The sequence below is a fragment of the Carassius gibelio genome, chromosome A8 (assembly GCF_023724105.1).
Source record: "Carassius gibelio isolate Cgi1373 ecotype wild population from Czech Republic chromosome A8, carGib1.2-hapl.c, whole genome shotgun sequence".
Taxonomy (NCBI): domain Eukaryota; kingdom Metazoa; phylum Chordata; class Actinopteri; order Cypriniformes; family Cyprinidae; genus Carassius; species Carassius gibelio.
Genome location: NC_068378.1, coordinates 19,397,158 through 19,419,791, shown reverse-complemented (window position 1 = coordinate 19,419,791; position 22,634 = coordinate 19,397,158). Strand labels below are relative to the sequence as shown.

Below are 22,634 nucleotides of genomic sequence, written 5' to 3'. Positions count from 1 at the left end.
GCGTTCGATCACTCAAGTCACACTTGAGATAAAAATGTTGACAGCTGCCTGTAGTTGCTCTTCAGTGGTTTTCACAGATAAACTCTGTTCTCATCATCTGTCAGCCTAGTCAAGTTGTTTTGTTACCAGAGTTGTAAAGATGCACTGTGAAATGACACTTATCCTGAAACCTGTTACCTGACATTGATTATTTATCACAATTTCAAGTAACAAACAACTAACTATATTTTATAGTTGTTTGATATTTGAATGCAATTGTAGCTGGGAGTAGGAAAGCATCTCAAGACAGGGATAAAATAAAGTAAATGTAAAATTAAATTACAAAAAAACTGGATATTTTTTTATTCAAATTAAAAATTTAAATTAATGAAAAATAAACAAATATGCATTTAATAATAATAATAATAATATTTAATAAAAAATATAAAATTGACATGACAATTATCATGCCTCATGAAAATATATAGCTGTCTTCTTTTTTTTTTATGTTAGTCATCCAAAAAAAATTTTTTGTATTCGTACACAGGAAAGCATGAAGGCTTGAAAAAGGATCAAATAAAAATAAATAAAACAATATTACATAAAGTGCAATTCTATTAAAATGACATTAAATGAAAAACATTTTAAAAAGATAATAATACAAAAAATAAATGAACAAATAAATCAATACATTTTACCAAATTTTACATTACTACAATTTAAGTATTCTTTCTTCACAAGAAAATATATAGCAGCCTAAATTTATCTTTTAGGACTTTTAGGAAATTCTAAAGTAAAAAAAAACTGTAGTCACATTCACCATTGGTCAGTGAAATTTTGGTAAGTGAAAAAAATCCCAAATTTTAATGTTAATGAGGTACAATTACACAAATACTTTAGACCTGTTTATTACTCTCCTTCTCTATCTGTTCCTCTCCTTCAATATGTGATAAGACTCTCCCTGGAGATTTCCTCAGCTTCTCGTCTTTTTATCCTCCTACCCTGAGCGTTATAAATCACTTTTCTCATCTTTCAGCTTAAGGCTGGTTCACACGGCAGGATAATTGGGCCGATTTTAGCCCCGATTCAGCCCTTCCGACAATCTTAGGATGCTCCGATTATCGTAAAATAATCTGATCAAATATTCCTGCCGTGTGTGGTGTGTTAAGACTAATCTCCTCTGCTCGGAAGAATGTCGGGACCGCTCCGATCTCAAATCGGGGATATCCAACATGTTGGATTTATTTTGCCCGATTTCTTCTCGTGTGTGGTGTCCCCCGAGGACAAACAATCACGCAGCCTGTGGACTGTGGCGTGTAGCCAATCAGAAAGCGAGGTGACGAGGCAGTGATAGTACCGGGAAACAAAATCAAAACAGCCGGCGTATATAATATAACAAATACAAATAAAGTCGATGGGCATAACTACATCCACAACTGCAGTCCACCAGAGTACATGGAAACTAATATATGAACGTGTATTTCAACGGTTATTAATCTGTGTAGTACGTAACAACATTTCTATGAGATAAAACAACAACTTATCTCCATATCATGATATAGCAAGTATAGTCCATGCTCGCGTCGTCTCCACCTCTTTGACCATCGCCTTTTCTTGTTTTTCTTATGTTTTTTTCCCCGTTAAAAACAAAGCACAAACAATGGCCACTGCATCCTCTTTGTCCGCCATGATTGTTTACTCTAAAGTCACGTTTGATCTCGAGGGATTTTGCGAGATTTCCCGTCTGACCTGGGAATGCTCGGGAGTCAAATCGGTTCGTGTGTGATGTGTTGATATTGCCGTGTGGCTGCACACCACACACGGAGCGACCAAAACTGTTAGACCCGTGATTTTTTATCGCCGTGTGTGGGGTCTCTCAGGTTTGGAAAATCTGCCGACAATTTTAAAATCGTCCCGTGTGAACCAGGCCTTAGACAGACCTGCATGAGTTAGGCTGGGATGCATGGAATCGATATTATTGATGAGTGATCAATCACATGCCTGCTCTGCATTAGAAAGTGAAAGCTGAGAGCCTGAGAGAGTAATCGGGGGCCCAACCCTGATCCTAATGATTGCATGTGAAATGGAGACATCGTTACCTTCAGTGGGGATAAAGTTCAGAGGTCCAGGTTCCTCAGGGAAGACCGCACACACAAACCGCGGGAGCCAGAAGAGCCCGATGAAAGCTTTGGCCACAGTCGTCATGGTACTGGAGCTCCGGCACTATGACAGGAACATGCAAAAAAGAGTCAGGTGAGGTGGCGGAAGATCTAGCTGGACGCACATTTCTGGTTACCTTCACTTAGTGAATAAAACATGGACTCTGTTGGACTCTAAAACATCTCTATCATCACCACAGAGATTAAGATCTGCAATTAAGTAATCCACCAATAGAATTTGTGCCAGCCAGCTCTAATGGTCCAGTCGGCGTGGTGTGTCACAGCACTGTCATCAAAGACACGGGACCAAGGACTGAACTGCCCGGACAACTAACAAAAGGTCTTCACAGAGAGCCAGAAATGGGGAGGGGGCTGGAGCGTATGTGAGTGGGAAGCTCTGTTTAAAAACCTAGAGAGCTGCCCTGCTGTGTACTGCCACAGGCAGCATCCTAACCGAAATAAACTTTTGAAATGCACTACACACCAAGTACATACCACAGGGATTTTAAAAAAAAAAGTCTTCATGGAAGAGTTATAACCCATGAACCAAACCAGCCAGCTTCAGTGAATCATCGCAAACTTTAATTTGAAGCAAAAAAGTATTTGGGGGGAAAAAAAGGTACAGGACTCTGTACATGACAGCTTTAATAAAGAACAGAACTACAATGCCATGAAGACAAATCTAATTAAAAATGGTATATACATTAAATAATTGTTGATTTAAAGATTCTGATTATACTGCAATTAGAAACAAGTATATTATTAACTAATACACCATTCACAGTGCTTCATGGGAGTGGGTGGGCACTAAAGCATTCTTTTGGCATGATTTGCACATCACAAATCTCTGATTGGTGGAGATATCTTTAGAGAATCATGGGTAATTTGATTTTCCACCAGGAATTTTACTGTTAAAAATTATCTTGAAATAATGTGGGCTGATTGCTTCGAAAATATATATAGCATTGATTAACAACCTTGTAGCTCACAGTAAGTCTGTCTTTAAAAGTTCTTAAATTATTATTAAAATAATAATATCCTATGAATGGGACATAGCAAGCACTATGGTCTAGTTTATGGAGCTACAGTACTGTCTGTAGGTAGTGTATGGAACTACAATATAGGTTCCATCACTACGTTTTTTTTTTTTTTTTTTCATAGAACTTCTGAGTGCGGCTGCATATCTGTGCACTTGAGAAAGTTACTACAAGTAGGGATGTACTTTTAAATTGCATGCCTGAAAAAAGCCAGGTGTTGTATTTTTTGCCCTCTTGAAAAAAAAAAAGACGGCAGAAAGAAAGATGTGATGAAAACACAAATGTCACTCAAATTAAAGTGCAATGCAATCTATGTGGAAAATTACCTCTGCACTTCAGAGAGGCACAGAGAAGCTCTGGAGAACTGTCACAATAGTATTGTCTGTAATAGTCTAATGTAATAGTACAGTCTGAAAGCGGGATTTCATGGACAGATGATGCATGTATGATTGCGTGCTTCTTGTACTGGTTTGAGACGCACCAACACCATTTTAATACCATTGGTGCATCAAGTCTATACACATTTCAAAATCCATTAAAAATGGCATCAAATCCTTGTGTTGTTCTAAATTAGGAATACCACAACTTTCAATATAATATTGAACCCTTTAGTACATGGTTCAATACGCACTTGTGTATTGTTTTTCGGTCTACATGCTGAGATGAGGAAATGCCTCTCCACTTATATTGTGTATTTTGAAAAGCAACACACACCTAACCTCTTCCACTGTAATGAATTGCAATGAGAAGTGATTCTAAACCTGTTTTCCAACAAAAGAAAACATTATAACATGTTTTTACTCCACAACATCAGTCGAGTTTTGAAATAATTCCTTTTGTGATCTGATGTGGCTTCTTATCAAAGAAAGAGGCAGAAAATATATTATATACTTTAATAAAGGCTATGTCCATTAGCAATGGATTAAAAATATACTTAATTATGAAAATATCCAAGATGGTTTGAACACAGATAAACCATATATTGACGCAGTATAGTGTTTATTGTCTTCATGTTTCATAATTCAAAACATTTTTTATCTTTTATTCAGCTACAGCGATAGCTGAGTGCCTTTGTCCATATAAGGGATTTCCTGGAGTGTCATGAATTCTGTTGCTTCTGTGATACATATGTGGATTTCCTGAGCAAGGGCAACCCTCTGGATTCCAGTATGAATGAAACAATGTTACATGACATGTAGCACTCCATAAAGGCCAATCCAGCCAATTTTGGGTAAAAATTAGGGGTGGGCGATATCTCGATATTTAAAATATATCGAGATATTTTTTAAACACGATATGGATTTTGACATATCGTATATATCGATATGTTGTTTATATTTAATTCTGATTCCGCCACTGCTTCTTTGCCTTCTCTGTGCTGTGCTCGCCCCCGCTCGCTCGCCCCCGCCTCCTTGCTTTTGTCCCCACTCCCTTCGCGTGTATAGAACTAGTCTAAAAAACAAAGTCTAAAAACAAAAGGACAACTGGCTTCATTATATGGAGATACTTTGGTTTTAAGGCGTAGGACGAACAGAAGGCAGATGTCTAACGTAGGGCCCAATGATTTCCGCGATGCAGAAAACGCGGACGGAATCCAGTCATAAAAACGGTATTTACAGTTTAACGCGGAATGTCACGGAATTGGTTAAATTTTGAATGAATTATCAAAAGTAGGTCATGCACTTAAATCAAATCGTGATATAGACTAATATCTGCAAATATTAACCCGGAAAAGTCTATTTAAATATGAATCCTGCATGTTCTGCGTGTCTGTGTTAACGAATGGCGCAGAAGCGCGTCTTCATTCATTAAACACACGGAAGCGCGTGATGCTCGCGCTGATTTCAGCGTCTTTCCTCTCACTGATAAAGATGTGAACACATGAGGAACATCTCCAGAACTGCACCGAGAGTCACTTCATGAGCATCTGACCGTTTGATTTGAGTAAGACTAGCTCATATCACATCATAGACTGTGGTATCACATACACAGAACTGTAACGGTTAACCCGTCAAAATAAAAGTATTTGGCAGAAATATTTTACTATTGTACAGCAGAATGTAGATAGCCCACTACTACTATTATTAAAATGAAATGAACATATTTTTTTAAGGAATAATCACACAACATTTCTTCCATGTTTTATTTTTAATAGTAAATCCCCTTTGTTTACCAAAAAATAAAGTTTGCTTAATTTTAAATAATTAAAAGATAAATTAAATAAATGTTTTATGCCTTCATTTGACAACCAGAAAAATGTAAATACACAAAATTTCTGAAGGGAAAAATTTCCACATAAGGCTATTTTAAGATTTTTTTAAACTAATTAAGTTGTTTTTATGCATTTGAATAATTACACATGCTAAAACACAGAATTAGGTAACAATAAAGCATATGGTGAAGAACAAAATAAGACGTTTCATAGGGCCCTAAACATGTAATATTTGGCATATTTGTTTTTGCAGTAGTTTTAGGGGGGTTATTTTTCCTGTAAAGATATCGAGATATATATCGCATATCGAGATATAGCAAAATATATCGAGATATAGCAAAATATATCGAGATATATTTTTTGCTCCATATCGCCCAGCCCTAGTAAAAATAGTAAAAAATATAACTTCTCTCAAAAGAAATGTTAAGTAGACATACAATAATATATGTCTTTTTCCAGTGTACAGAAGCTCACAGGAGTTTTTTGTTCATTTGATTATAATAAGACATTAAATCGCACAAAACACTCTGATGTGAAGTATGTATTGAACCGTGGTCTAACAGTATTGATGCATCTCTATTCCAAACTGACTTTCCTTTTTCTGTGAAACACATTGAGAATATTTTATATATATATATATATATATATATATATATATATATATATATATATATATATATATATATATATATATATATATATATATATATATATATATATATATATATAAAGTTTACACTGTTTTGTCCATACAAGTAAAGTCAGTGGAGTCCAAAACAAAATTGGAAACCACTGACTTTCACAAATAAATCTTATTTTGTGTTTTGCAGTAGAAAAAAAAAATGCACATTTAAACAATATGAGGTTAAAGAAATAATGAGAATTTTTATTTTTGGGTGAACCCTTTAAAAACTTATATTGGGTTTTGATTATGCCAGAGGAAAAGATCAAGAATATTGAACAGCACAAAATAAAGCAAAGCAATTCTCAACAGAACATAAAAGGTCAATAATGGAAAACCAGAATTTATGAAATGGCACAGGATGCTTTTCATACCTTTTGAATGAACTGTACAACGAACTATTGTATTTGTACAAAAGAACTGAAAAACCTTGGAAATTACAAGGCCAGTGTTGTCATGCGTTTCTAATATATTTTCCACAGTGGTCAATGGTTTCAATAGCATGAAACTCAATATTAGAATGAATAGCACTCCGCTATCTCTCCGCTTGAGTGTTAACAAGCTGAGAACATTTACTTTGAAACTTTAGTGGAAATGCTGTTAGTTACAGTCACAGTGCAAACACAAACAAATCAGCGTCAGTTGAGCTTTTCAGCACCGCAGCGTTCATGTATTAAAGACAGCACGTACATGTATTAAAATCCAACAGCCTCAATTTCTTTATTCAAAAAAATCCCTTCTCATTTTCCTGTGGCTAAGCGTCAATTGAGTTACACAATGCAAAGCAGCCAGCTCTCATTTGTCAAAGCTTGGCCTTGCTGTCCAAAACTCACACATGTACATGTACACACACAACTACATCCATTGTGGGTCTATTTCTATAGTGAAATGACTTGTGACGTTTTATCAGGGCTAACTATCTTTCCAGGACATTTCTAGAATTCCTGCTATTGAAGTATGAACAAGGCCGCCCCACACGCTAATAGTTTAAAACCCAATGCAGCAAATTACGCCCAACAATAGACTAACATGAAGGAGAAGAAAAAGAGAGAAAATGAAAAGGGGCCACATGGGGAATGAAGGCAGACGGAACAGGATAGCTTAAACTAGAAGAAGTTACTATAAGTTGGTCTCAATGATTCTATTGTCTTGCTACAATTAATCATTTACGAGTATGTGCCAGGCCTCGCGTATTTAATCAGCATAATTAGAAACTCTGAGCTATAGAGTTTCAGGAGACAGCAAGCTAAACAGATGCAGAGGTGGTGAAGTAAATACAACCAAGGAAATAACACACTTCCACTTTTTTTATTATGGCATTTGTTTTGTGGGTTATTAAGACTTTATCAAATGAACAATGAGTCAGTATTTTAAAGCCTTTTTCAGACTGTCATTTCAAATCCGATTATTTTGCATATCCGACTGGAATCTGATTTAAATTGACTGTCCGTTTTACTGAATATCTGTATTTGTTTCTAAGGCAATGATGTTGCATTATGCTTATGCTACAAACAACAATAACAGAAATACAGTTTGCAATATTAATGTTGTCTTACAACATGGCAACATGTTGCAGTCTCGCTGGATTATATCTTATGAGGCAGCGGCATAAACATAGGAAGCTGAAATGCACAGTTTTATTCCATGCTGCCATGTCCATCGGTTTCAAAACTCAAAAAGGTTTGTAGGCAAGCACTATATTGTCACTCGACTTTAACGTCACAACAACACAACCTTCTTTCTGCAAAGACATTCAGCATGTATCTGACATTTTTATACTTTACATGGCGTGAGAAAGTGAATTTAGCTATGCAAGCAATTATAGCTTGGTAGTGCAGGCTGCTAAATTAACTCTGATCTATTATCAATATCCCATGAATGATTGGTTAATCGAGACAAGAGAACAAAAACAAAGGAGGTGGCAACTCCAAGCTGGAGATCATGAGTAGAATGAGTATCTGGCAAGCAGCCCCAATGCTAGTGTCAAGCTGCATACTCAGAATTTCAAGGACGTTAAACCTGGTTGAAATTCAAATGCTTTGTGCATGATTAAGGTTATTTTATTTAAGACCTATTCTCTGCCTTTAAAAAGCACAAATGTTCAGATATGTATTCTGTGTAAAGGAAGAAAAGCACTGATTTCATTACGGAACCCCGAGGGATTTGAACACGATAAATCATCTAAGGATTTGAGAGCAAACTTCATTTATGTGTGTCCCAGATAAAAAACTGATAATGAGACTAGAGAACGGAATTAATGAGAGAAGTGATCAGTGATAAAGGCATGAATTAATGCATGCATTATCAGCCCTGAATGATCACAAAGAACAGAAATTAAACCAATATTTGACATTCGCTTTAATTTGTGTATCTGAAGGTAAAGAATGTCTCGGCACATTTGAACAGCTACAGCATATCATTGTCTATAACGTATTAATTCAATTACATAAGTGAGCTATCTCTTTTAAAAAAAAAAAGGGTGGCAAAGTACAGGAAAGAGCAAGAAGGAAAAAACAAGCAAAAAGTTGGGAAAAAACCTATTTGGATCTAGTATCGGAAGACAAAAGTTAAATATGTAAGAAGAGGCCAAAAATGCCTGGAACCCTTTCAAAGCAGTGAAACCGGAAAAACCCGGAGCCAAGAGGAGGCTGATTCCTTTCCTGACCATAACCTAAAATACAGCTCAAATGACCCGAAACCCGTTAACCCTCGTCTCTGACCCCAGGGGGAATGGGCCAAGCCAGCCAAAACCATATCAGAGACCGGCAGCCACGGTCTGGCCTGCCATTCAGTATTTACTACCCTCTGTTTCTGGATAGCATGACGTCCAATTCACTCTCCTGTTCTGCCACAACCGATTTTATAGGTTTCTTTCCAGACACAGTCAAAGCCCTGACGCCATTCATCAGGGCATTCTAAAGCAGCCCAGTGACTCCTGCTTGATTTTTGCATGTTGGATGAAACATGAAATTAAAGATCTACTTAATGGTCTATTCATGTCACAGACCTTGTGTTACATTATAAAGATAAACAGCATCTCTTCATAACTCCTGACAGGGAAAAGAGATGCCCTGGCTCTACACGTTTTTGCCATGGAGCAGTAATCCTGATTCAGAATTAATGGAGTGTGGCGTTAGGTTGAACCAGCGGAGCAGCGTATTCTCAAGCAGAGACACCCTGAGCTATTTTTCACTGACTACAAACATGAAAAACACTCAGACAAATACAGCAATCTACAAAAACGGGATGAATAAGGCTAGTGCTGCACTGTTGCACACACACACACAAACATCAGGAAACAGGGAGAACCCTAGACTTAACAATATTGGCGAACATATACAAGAGCTAAATGAACAAACTGTGCCTAAGCTAACAGCCGGGGAAACTGACTTTTCTCTAGGTCAGGCCCCGTTCCAAGATGGTGGAATCTTCTTTCACCGTTAAAACCACAGGTTTCATCTGAGCTCTATTCACTTATATGGACTGTTGGTTAAATCAAAATGAGCATACTGCTGTGGTTGACCCCACGTTAGTTCTTGATACCCCAACGGAATCATACTACACCAGTTTTGGATTAGAAGTCTCTTATGATCATCAATGCTGCATCTATTTGATTCAAAAAAGTAAAAAAACAACAACATTGTGGAAAACCATTACAAAACTGTAAATTAACTGGTTTCTATATTAATATATTTCAAAATAACATTTATTCCTGTGATGGCAAAGTTCAGCAGCCATTACTCCAGTATCACAAGTCTTTACTGTCACTTTTAAACAGTTTAATGCATCCTTGCTGAACAAAAGTATGAATTTATGTAGGTATGTATGTATGTATGTATGTATGTATGTATGTATGCATGCATGTATGTATGTAACAATTGAAATTATATAAATTGAAAATGAAAAAGATTTGAGAACCTGGAACTAATTATTGATTGCGTGTTCTTGCATATCTTTCAACGGATTGTGAAAGATATTGTGTCTAGATATTGAATATAGTGAGTTGACGGGCTAAGTCCTGTGTTTTAATTCCTGTCAAGGGCAGTAATAATAAAAGAGCTTTTAATGGCCAAACATCATCATAAACAAATCAGAAGTAGTACAGCAGACTGTGGCGAGGTCGACCTCTCACCCGGCTGAAGGCTTCATGCGCTGTAAATGAAGTATGTAACAGACGAAATGGAAACAACTCTACATCGTTAAAAGGAGGAAAAAAGACTGCTGAAAGATTAAAGCTATCCCATCCATCAAATCCACTGCCGTAAAACAAGCCAAGCAAAAACAGGGAGGCGATAATCCACTGCACAGTCGTAAATAAAATGAAAAAGTTCAAGCTAATGACTAAGAGGACTTGCAAAGATCACAAAGTTTCCCGGGTTGACAAGCTTTACTTGAACGAGACTCCCACGGGGCTGTGAATTACCTAACAAAAATACGCTGCAGAACCCCAATATCTCAATCATGCTCATCACAAGCTGTCAGGGTTTTATATTTTATTTATTATTATTTTTTTTTTAAAGTCAGAAGAGGTGGATAAAAAGGGATGAAAGAGGGGGAGGATTACTAGAGGAATAAGAACAGAGAAAGAGAGCTAGAGAGACGTGTGCATGAGTGTGTGTGTCAAACTCATCATGCAAAATTGACGTCTTTAGGGATGATGCATGCCGCAGTAGAGTGGCACTACTGAGCTTATATGAATAGAAATACATAGAAAAACAATAAACACCTCTCCTCATAGCATATGGTTCAGCAGAGCATCTTATAAATATCACTCCTCCGGGAATTAAGTTTCAGTTTGTTGCCTCTCGTTAACTTTACTACACAGATGCATTACAGTACATGCTCTAGACGTAGAGAACGCTCACTAAAAATAGGAAACATCTGGTTCATAATAACCTCGTAATCAAATGAAAAATAAAGATTACTATATTTTAAATATATAAAATTGAGTCTTTTTTTAAATAAATGTTTAGAATGTTGACATTTTCATGACAATTATGCACATTTTCTCAACTCTTTCATATATGCCAGTAGCTACATAAAATGCAAAAAAACATTTAAACAGTGCAATTGCAACTATAAGTACACAGTTGTACAATCGTTTTATTGAATTTAATTTAAAATGCACACTTCCATACTACACGTTAAAATCAACGTCAAATGAGCAAACAGTCTTAATAGTGCAAAATTAATAAAAACCTCAATGAGTGATCTACTGCATTCGCTAAGTGTGCATACAGTGGACAATTTGCGATACCATAATGCCACAGTAGCTGAAGAGCCGGCCCTGATATTTTGAAAACTGAAAAATAAAAAAACTGTGAGCCGGGCAACTCTTTTTAAGTGCAAATTACCCATAAAGTTGTTCCACAGGCCAAAATACAATGCTGATATGTCCGGCAAAGTATTCATAACATTCAGTCTGGATAATGACAGAATGCACTTCAACAACAGTTTTTATCCATCAAATCCAGCACATACTCTGAAAGTATTCTGTACACAGCCATTGTGTCTAGACATATTATGCATTATACCAATATGAATTTGGAGGAAAATGTGCTTATGTCATGAAAATTACATCACAATTCAAACACTGTTTTTTTTTTTTTTTTACTTCTAATTTGGGGGTGAAATTTAGCATGGACATTAAGTGCTAAGGCTGCTTCAGGCAGACTTTACAGCCAACACACTGATCTGTGAACAGATTAATTTTTTATTATTTATTCAATTCATCATTCGTCCATCTTTCCTTACTCGCTCTCCCTCGCGGCTTGTTTGTCTGTACCTGCTCCTTCCCCCCACCTCTCTCACTTCCTTCGCTCCCGTCTCCCCATTGCCCAAATTCTCTCCTCAAATCCAGCCACCTGCTCACTTAATTTAGTGAGATAAATTTCCCCACAAAATCCAAAGGGCCATACAGGTGTGTATGCTTATGTGCATAAGTTTCTTTCTCTGTCAGTACACAGCGATTCATGGCATAGCAAGGGAAACATTCATAATGCATGCCAATCAAACCCATTCTGAGCCCGCTAATTATTGAGTATACAAGATGGCAGCACACACAGAGATGCGCATACACATGCTGTGATTATCTGCATGTTGCAGGCTGCACTCCAGGCAAAGGGCTGTGATGAGAGAGAGAGAGGAGTTTGATTCCTCACCCTGGCTGACAGGCATAATAATCAGACCAGAGCATTACCAACCAACCAGTCCAACTATACAGTTCTTTCTTTCTCTTTCTTTCCTTCCTCTTATCTCATTTCCTCACATGTGTCAGTTTAGTTCTCTTCTATTTCGCACCCATACTCTGCTGAAAACACTAGCATATGCTGTGACTGGATGCTTATCCTTGCTATTGGATGCTGATGTTTCCAGCAGGCTTCTTAAAGTTTCAAATGAAAACCCTGTCATCGTTTACTCACACTCACGTTCCAAACCACTATGACCCACTTTATTACCTGGAAAACAAAATGAGAAATTTCAAAGAATATATCGGTCCATGCATTTGCAATATATGAATATTTAAGGCTTTCTAGCTTCAAAAAGAAAAGTATAATAAAAGTGGCCCATAGGACTTGTGCACTAATCTTCTGAAGCCATGCTTTCTATAAGGAACAGGAAATGAAGTCAAACTTAGGGATTCTGGAGAGTGTACAGTATATTGTTTCATGTACTGTATTTAGTCTAAATACATGTTTCAAAAATCATAAAACTAAAATCAGCGCTATTTTGTTAACTTATATACGATTATTGTGTGTAACATGTTTAGTTTATTGATTAATTTAACAGTTAGAAACAGCTAGTAACTTATAACTTATTTCAGTTAATTTCAAAGACATTTCTAACTTTCTTTTTAATTTTTTCAATCTTTCTCATTTATATTTTATCATTTATCATTTTAGAAGTAAATTTGGCCATCACATTATTACAAGTGAAAAATATACATTGTGGAATTTGCTAAAGGTTAAATTTATTAAATCCATAAGGTTAGTGTTATTAAATTATTATTATTTTTTTTTTAATATTACCTTTAAGTGAACATTACATGACAGCAAATTGAAAGTAATCTAAATATAAAAATAGTGGGAATAAGCATGTACAATTAAATATTCCATATCAATAAACAGAAAAAATCCTATATAGACTAATACAAGCTACAAAGTACCAAAGCTTGAAAGTTCCTGTCACCCATTCATTGCAGCAATACAGACCAGTATAATTAATCAGAATCACTATGGAATTACATAAGAGTGAGTAAATGGTAGAGAACGCCACTTTACCTGCAAAAAAACATTTTGGTCTTTCAGCAGGGAATGCATTCATTGCAAACGCTTTGTTTTTCTCTCTGCCATCTCAGTGTGGCTTATTTATGACAGGGTGGAGGTTGCTCATTGTCGTTTTCACTGAACATGGAAAAACTTCCTCCTCTCTTTCACTCCCCATCAGTGTCTGCTCTCACGACTCCTTATCAGACCTCAGACAGCCTGTCTGTGCGGCGCTCTGTTTATGGAAACACTGTAAAGAGGGATTTCTGCAGCGTGCGTGCGTGCGTGCAGCATCCTGAAAGCATATCAAATGTGAAGGGTGTATGTGCGTGTGTCTAAGCACTTTGAGAGCGCATGTTTGTGTGTTGTTTTGGATTGATCTGTACCGGCCTTTCTTTTGAATCAGATCCATCGAAGGGGTGGGGTGCTGCAAATGAAAAGGAGGAAAGATGGATGGAATAAGATTTGATGTTTAGTAAGTCCGTTGCTAAGGAGATGAGAAACGACGGACAGATTTAGTCATAACAGAGGCAGAGACTGATGGAGCAACCAAAGCCATTCAGAGAAATAAAAATAACACGCTCAGACAAAAAGAAGCAGAAAGAGTGAGAGAGAGAGAGTGGAAGGGACAGAGGAAGACCGAAATGATGGCAAGACAAAAACAACACAGGGTGGGTGGCGAGTAAATACGGGTGAAAGCCTCCTGTATTTGTGAAAATATCAAGTACAGAAGGACCGAGAAGGAGAGAATGGGCAAATAAAAGAGAAGAGAGGGATTAACAGAGTGTGAAACCATTATGTTGAAAGAGCGAAAGCCTTGAGCCCATTAAGAAGCTCTATAGGCAATGATGTGTGTGTGTGTGTATGTGTTTGTGTGTGTCTGGAGGCCTGTAATACAGCACTGGCACACAAATAAATACGGCTATCAAATACATTCTGAGATGGAGAGAGATGTAGCCTTGACCCTGCTGACCTTTTCTTTTGCTGCACAATATCTGATGTTTACTTCCTCCCAGCTGAATCGCTCCACACACCCATAAAATCCCAGACAGCATATGAAAAGCAGAGCAGAAAGTAATTTTTTTTTTTTTTTTTTTAATTGTGAGTCGGTTTTGTTCCTCAATCATTCATGCATCAGCCTTTAGCGTTCACGGCGACCCCCGCGTAATGCAGGCCTGCTTAAGTTCATGTGCTTCACTTGTATGAGAATGGTTTACAATCAATAAAGCCTTTTACCTCGGAGCATGTCACGGTTTGCATTCCCCCCAAATAGCTCTTTTGTGGTCTCGCTCAAGAACATTGTGGGAAAATGTTGTCAATAGCCTTGAAGAGTGTGAGGTCACTGAAGGGAAACATTACATACTTATGTGTCAAGCCAAGTGTGTCCAACAAGATATGCTCAGAGAGAGGTATGGAAAGGAAGGGGAGGTGGGCTGGAAACAGCAGACTTCCTCAGAAAGTGCTGGTAAGGCTGTTAAAGCCACACTGGATTCGCTCTCTAATCACTGAAGAATGGATCCATTTCTACCTACAGCAGAAAACACATTAACCAGAAAAGTCTGAGGCCCCGTCCACACGGAGACGGAGCTTACCCCAATCCGATCTTTTTTTTCCTCGTCTCAAGAAATATCCGCGTCCACACGAAACCGCAAAATGATGTAGTATACATGTCAGACCAGTATGTGGCGCTGTAATTCTGCCACAGAGATACACTAAAAACAGAGAAGAAGACTTGGACTATGCTCATAAACCTTGCGCGTGGTACACAAACGAACATGGAACAATACATTTATTAATCAGTGTTAATGTTAGTTAATAAAAAGACAATCGTTCAGTGTTTGTTCATGTTTTTGTTGCTGTTACATGACCGAGAGGTGTCTGACTAGGGGGGAGACATGGGCTGATGACATCATCGTTTCAGAAAATATATGGATTAGCCATCCAGACGAAAACGCAAAGACGGCATTTTCAAATTTATCCACTCTGGGACCCGGTTTCAAAAAATAGCGGTTTCACCTTGCGAAAACGCCAGATCCGTGTGGACGAAACGCCTATCCGATAAAAAATGTGTGCGTATTCACAGTAACGCGTCTCCGTGTGGACGGGGCATGAATCACAAGGAAACTACTGTTAGGAGTCGGTCTGTTTTAGCTAATCAAAAAACATCAATTAGCAATCATCGTCGCATACCTACAGGTAATGTGTAGGTGCATAATAAATAAATTTAAAAAAAGCACAAAAAAGTCAAAGTTGTTGAACAGCAAATCAAAAAATAAATAGAAACAGTACAGTCTGATTTTTTTAAATAAATGTTTAGTCAAACCATGCAAAATGACCAGTGTGGTTCTTTTACTGAATTAATGACTCTTATAACCCAGGTCTGTTAAGTGAATCAAAACCATACAACGTTAAAGGAACATGCCACTATTTTTGAAAATAGACTCTTTTTCCCCTAGTTCCAACTTCTGGGACTATTTTCAGGCGCTGCATAATATCATTGCACCTACTACACCCATGTACGGCAGCAAAGTTCATTAATTTATTTTATGCCGGAATGAAAGTCTAGTTACTAGCCATATTGGCCTAGAAAATCACAACTTTTCATTTTGTTCTTTGTACACGATGTAACTACAGAAAAGTAATGTTTTAAATAGGAAACATGTCGAAACACTTTGGCCATTTTTGAGCAAGATGCTTACGGTCTTAATCAGATTCAATGATCTATGCTAAGCTTAGCTAAAAGTGCTACCGTCATACCCAGAGATCGTCTGAATGGATTCGGAAACGGTTTAACTCTAGGGAAGTTGGCAAATTAGCCTAATTTTAAAAATATAGTGTTCCTTTAACACTGTAGTATGATTCCTGAATAAATTACTCTTATAAATATTTCCTTTTCTTTTTGTTTATCAGAACCATACAGCATGCCCAGTGTTTCTGAATTGATTTTGAACAAATGATTCTTAGGAGCCATTTGTTTTCAGTGCAACAAAAAACAAACAGTACAACAGGGTAGGGCTGCACAATAAAGTGCATGCAATATTTAATCTTTAAATTTAATTTTGCAAAGCTTATCAGTGAACAATGGCTCTGTGTAGTAAATGCTGCTCCATGTGTAAGCGCGCAGGTGATGGACAAGATGCAAATTAAATAACGCATGCGATTTATCATGCATCCCTACAACAGGGGTAGTCTAATTCCCAAATGAATGATTCTCATGAGCTTGTTCTTTTTGGCGAATCACAACCACACAGCAAGACTAGTGTAGTATGATTCCTGAACAAATGACTCTTATGAACAGGCTCTTTTTAGTGAATCAAAGCCATTTGGCAAGATCAGTGTAGTTGAACTGATTTTTGAACAATGAGTCTTTTGTTTTAGCAGATACATATAGCACAAGGGTAGTCCGATTCCCAAATGAAGTATTTTAGAATCTCTAAATTTCTTACGATTTCCATTCTAAGGTCCCACAGTTCTTTTTTGTAACAGCTTGTTATGTTTGGAATGCACAAATGGGACTGCACTTGTCCAAGTGTCTGAAACAATAACAAACTCAAGTCACTCGATAAACACAGGTACAGAGTGACAGACCGTTTTATGGTTGTCTTCCTTAAAAATAGCCCCGGTGAAACCTGTTTAAATTGCGACGGAGAGCAGGTTACACATTCATGCCAATTAAACCAGAAGCTTTGAGCAAGGCCAAGTAAGCACAATCGATCAGACAAGCTTGCACGCTTGTATATTGACATTTTGGAGAGGTTCATCCCTATGCCCAGGGGCTAAGAGGAAAACCCAACCATAGCCACAAAAATGAATCAATGTGAAGGGAGGGGGGGTGTCCAATCCAATAAAATATGTGAATATCTCTCCCGTTTGTTTATATTCCATGTCGTCCTCTCTTAAATGTATGCTGGTAATTGTAGCAGAGGTAGAGCCGGCCGTGTTTGTGTGGGGTTTAAGTGCACCAATATTCAATTGATATCTGAAGGCCTCAGCCGTGGACTACAGGGAGCAAATAATGGACTCTTCAGATGGCGTTAACATGAGAGGAAGACGCAACACCCTTTAGAGAGAGAGAAAGAGTTGAGGAGGTCATAAATGAATTTTTGGAGGTAGAATAAGACGACAGGGAGATAAAAGCAGAGAATAGGGAACATGAAAGATAAATGGAGGGCTCGATGGACTGGACACTGGGTTGAAATGATGCCTCTCTCCCTCTCCAACACAGAAACAATTTTGCTCACGACAAGATAAGGGCAGCCTTCTCCAAACGGTCATTAGCCTCAAGTATATCTTTCCCTCTTACTCGCTCTCTGTACAAACACTAAAAGCAGGAGCAAAGAAGAGGTTTGGCATTAAATGCAATTTAATGGCATTTGTTTTATGGCTAATGGGAAGCATACATTTGCAGTTACATAATTAAAATGTTAGTTTACCAGAACTAAAAATAATTATTCTGTAGAATTAATTAATATGGCCAGGAAACTGGTACTGCTGTTGTAAAACTGACAGCGTGAGGACCCCATGAAATCTTTCTTGTGTTGAAATATTTCCCATGGACTTGATGGGCCATGATGTATCAAAGCACATTTTTCTTTTTTTTTATTGGCAAATAGATTTTAGTTTATATCAAATTCATGAACACAATTCGCTACTATCGCCGGCCCCCTCAGCACAGGGACTGAGAGGGGGAAGCCATTATCATGGCTCCTTCGGAAACTTTCGTTTTCGTTGTTTTGTTTTCTTTACTAAGTTTATTCAACTATTCGCCTCTCCACACAAGGAAGACGAATTCTGGAACACTGCCTTGTTAAACCTTTCAAATACCGCGCGATCCCGCAACAGCCGGAAGATGAACGAACACCCCTTGCCACAAAGGACCACGTGGCTCCACGCTCACGCCAAGATCCAGCGCAGCTCACACGCGCGTCACACGGCCTCTGGCACACGCACGCTGTTTTCAAAAGGACCAGCGCACGCACGCTGCGCCATGCAAGTATCACTTTTCTATGGAGATTTAAATGCTGCTTTAAAGTGTTGCTGTGATTTGATTGGTGTTGGCTGCTAAGGTTTACTGACTGTGATTTTCATACCTGAGCTCATTCTATTTTCTCTCTCTCTCTCTCTCTCCCTTATTTGTATTCCGTTATGTCTTGTACAAAGGTTACTGTCTGTATTGTCGTACGCATATTTACTCTGTGTGATTTGTAGTTTGATGTATTATTAGTTTAATTATTAAAAACCCATATATCCATGATTTTCTTGGACTCCACCCCACTCACATTACGAGTCACTGAGAGGTCTGATCTTTAGCTACAAGCTTTACATTTAGAAACTAAATTTATCATAAGGATAGGATAATGTTTTCATGGCCAGAGAATATTTTTCCTTGAATTATAAGAAGTCATAACTTTATTGAATATTGATAGGTCAATCTGGTTTGCTGGACAAACCACTGTTTGATTTGCAGTAATTTACAGTAAGCGTTATCACAACAACTGATATGAAGAATGGACCATGACATATTAATGAGTAAATTACAGTGCCCTGTGATTAGTTATTGGTATAGGCAATTGAGCTATTTTTCATAATCAGTCAAATTTAATGTAACTGTCATCTGAGATATATATTAATCATATTCCTGATTAATTATTCAAATTCCCTATATATCATTTGAGTTAATTATTATGCACTACTCATTGTTGTTACAATATTAAGATATTACTTGATAAAAAAAACTTTAGTATCTTTTAGAGTCATAAACTAATCATATTTAATAGAATATTAACAGTCCCAGTATGGCATTTGGTATTTCTGCTGTAATTATGAAACTGTTAGTTTTTTTTCCAGAGGAAATATCTTATGAGGGGCCTTAGAAAATTGTGTTGGACAATAGAGGGCCTTTGGGTCAACAAGGAATAGAATCACTGTTCTAAACCGCTATTTACAGGGCAGCTGTGGCCTAATGGTTAGAGAGCCAGACTAGTTACCAGAAGGTTGCCGGTCTGTACCCCCACTTGCTCCCCAGGCACTGGATCTATAGCTGCCCACTGCTGTAGTCAATATTTTTGCCCAGTTTTTCTGCAATTTATAATGCATTTATCTGCTAATTGTAAATATAGTCAACTTTTAGGAGGATACTAGCATTCAGATGGTCTCACTACTAACAGAATTGAACTAACAGCCACAATAAAAATCAACAGAGTTTTGATTTCACAAGGTCTTCAATGTGATTTAGCATAGCTAGAAATGTTCCTGGATCAACATCCTTTGATGGCCTGGGAAGACTAGCCAAACCTTTATTGTATCCATTACCCATTCCTAAAATCAGAAGTAAATACTGTGTTGATGAAAGCATAGCTCAAGCCACAACTCCAGCTCTCAAACCCTAAATTCTGACTGGCTGACTCGGAATGTTGCAGGACTAACAAAGTTGTTGATCTAGACGCACATCCTACCTGGCAAAATCACCTTGTTTGAAACTTTTCAAAGTCTTTTACTCCGGGAGACAGGTCATGACCAGTGTATGACTTCCTTGCTCAGTTTCACAGCTTCTATTGACAGATAAAAGTACAGAGCCAAGGAAGCATATGCGCAAATTGTGTAACTAACGGTGAAACTGAGTTTTTCCCGTCTCTCTATCTTTATGTCAAGCTTAAGGCATCCAAACTGCTTCTGGGCACTATGGCAACCGGAGATCCTCCATCATTCTTATCAATGTATTTACGACAAGATTTTCCTGCTGAATCTTATAGAAGACTATGAACAATAACCCTCCAATGTTTTAAAAAACACACTGACTCAATTTGCCACCATCTCAGCCAAAGCGAGCAAATATTACAGTCTCATCAAGATGACCCAGTTCTTTGAGGTCTCAGAGGTTTAATCATGTGGGACTAAATATACTTTAGTCTAGACTAATCTAAAATATGCTCAGGCTCACAGACAGACTGTGCTTCCTCACATGCATTACAGTTAATTGTGCCATTTAATGTGGGCTCATTGATGAAAACATCCATCTGGCTGGATGAGAGCTATCAACGAGGCAGGAGATGCTTTTGATAAAGCTAGCTGCAGCAAGTACACAGCATCTATGTATGCTAAGTGTCAAGTGTTTGTTTCTCTGTTTGTTCTTTGCAAGATATGGTGGTAATTATATCACAAGGGATTCATTTTAACAATTTTTGGGAGATGCAGGAAGGTTTGCAGATACTTAATGATTAAAGAGCATAAAACAACTGCAGTGTGATTAAAAATAATAATATTCCATATGTGAATAAAGCATGCTAGTACTGAAAAATATTAAATATTAACACTGAAAAAATATATGAGAAGTTAAATTTGAGAATTAAAATAGAGTAATACATTATGGGTTATTTTAGGAAAATCTAACTTGAATTTACTTTTCTTACTCTTTCTCACTCTTCAAACTTTTTTTTTTTTTGACAAAATCTGACAAAATATACTGAGATTTATGGTTCAAACAACAAAAACGCAAGATACATTGGAGTAAGAAAAAAATGATTTCACATTTAATAGGCCTAAGTTTCATTTTATTTAAATAATTTATGAATAAATATACACAGCCGCAGTTACCTACCAAATGTCAAGACCTTTAAGCATAATAATATTCATAAATATTATAGAATCATAAATTTGCTTAAAAGAAAAAACGCCAAAGGAGTAAGAAATGTAAATAATTCAACTCTGGTATAATCTAAGAGCATCTCTGGAATATGTCTGCATAATCATTCAAACCCAAAACTATGGCCTTGGTGTGATCTGAAAGCTGTCAGGAACCATTTCTCTTAAGTGCTTACTCACAGAATCCAGCACTCTCTGTAACTTCTTTAATGCTCCTCCCCTTTTATTGCTCCTCAGATGCTTGGAAAACTCATAGAAAATCCTGTCAGCCCCTGATCAGCTCAGCTGGAAACCCCAGAGATGTATAAGGCTCTCCACATTCTTCACAGAGTACCAGCCTCTCCATCTCTGCTGCTAAATATGACAAATCATTTGTCCTGACTCAACACTTTCTCACTCCGTCCTCCTCAGCAACACTGTGAGATGATATAAGAGATAAAGACCAGTCACAGCGGAAGGGGGAAAAAGCAGTGTAAGGAAGATTCCTTGCTCTGAGAAGAGATTCACAATAATGAGGGCTGTGTGGGATGATTTGGCCTGATGATTATATTCAGGCCTTCGTGTCAGTGGTCTGAAATGATGAGGCCAGAGAGATCATAGAACAGTTATGTAGCTCACTGCATTCAGTGTTTGAAAAAAAAATATTTTACGTTAATTACCATTCTGAAACATCCTGTTGTAAGGGCATTTGGGGAGGTGGTTGGTTGTCTCCTGTCATTGCCGATTCGGGGTCTGAGTTCGGCTCAAACATGTAAGACCATGTTACCTTACTTGTGAGCATCACCAAGCCACAACAGGCTACAGCATACATGTCCCTAGTTACCTGTGGTTGGCCTGGCTGTGCATCACTCAGAATACAACAGGCCAATCAGAGGAGAGGCTCATGAATATTAATTAGGCAGGCCAAATCTACCTATTGGCAGAGCTCCTGAGAGAGGAGCTGTAAAAATATATTGAGATGGTTTTTGGTACCATCCATAAGTATTGGAACCGTAAAGACAAAATTGCTTTCTCTGCTGTGGAGTCGAGACATTTGCAAATATGATTAAAAGCTGAATATGCGACAAAACTACAGACCATCACATTTTATTATTAGCTCTTTCGACACATACATGTTTTACCAAATAAAAAGGACAGCACTTCGAGTTTATCCTGATGTGAGCATACGTATTGGAACAGCAGAATTTAAAGCAGATGTAAGAGATTAAAAGCTAATATTTAGTTGCATGCAATCAGAGCAGTGAGTCTGCAACCCATATCGAGAGACTCTTGGTCTTATGCTTTGAAATATTTTCCCCCAGTCTTTAATGCAGCCAATTCCAACTGTTGCTTGTTTTGGGGAGTTTCTGTCTTTAGTCCCTTGACTGAACTGGCAGGGTGTTTAGGGTCATTGTCCTGATCCATTATGAAGTGCTTTCTAATGAGTTTGGTGGCATTTTCTTGAATATTGGTAGCCAAGATGATTTTGTACCCTTCCAAATTTATTCTGCTACTGCTATCATACATTAATTCATCATTAAAATTAAGAGGTCCCGTTCTAGAGACAGCCATCTTTACAGATAAGGTTGTATGCCAAGAATCATTTGCAGTTCCCTATTTTCTCGACACTTTTGCTTTCCAATCACTTAGATAAAGGTTACACTTTGTCTCATCGTCCAT

The 22,634-nt window shown here is 37.5% G+C and overlaps 1 protein-coding gene across 1 annotated transcript in view; it reads right to left on the bottom strand.

Annotated features, from left to right (window-relative positions):
- The window catches only part of LOC128018786 (semaphorin-6B-like), a 122,227-nt gene that overhangs the window by 49,566 nt on the left and 50,027 nt on the right, over positions 1–22,634 (bottom strand). The window contains exon 2 of the mRNA XM_052604542.1: positions 2,079–2,202. Within this exon, the coding sequence (XP_052460502.1) occupies positions 2,079–2,184 (106 nt within the window). The 5' untranslated portion in view covers positions 2,185–2,202. The remainder of the gene's footprint in view (positions 1–2,078; positions 2,203–22,634) is intronic.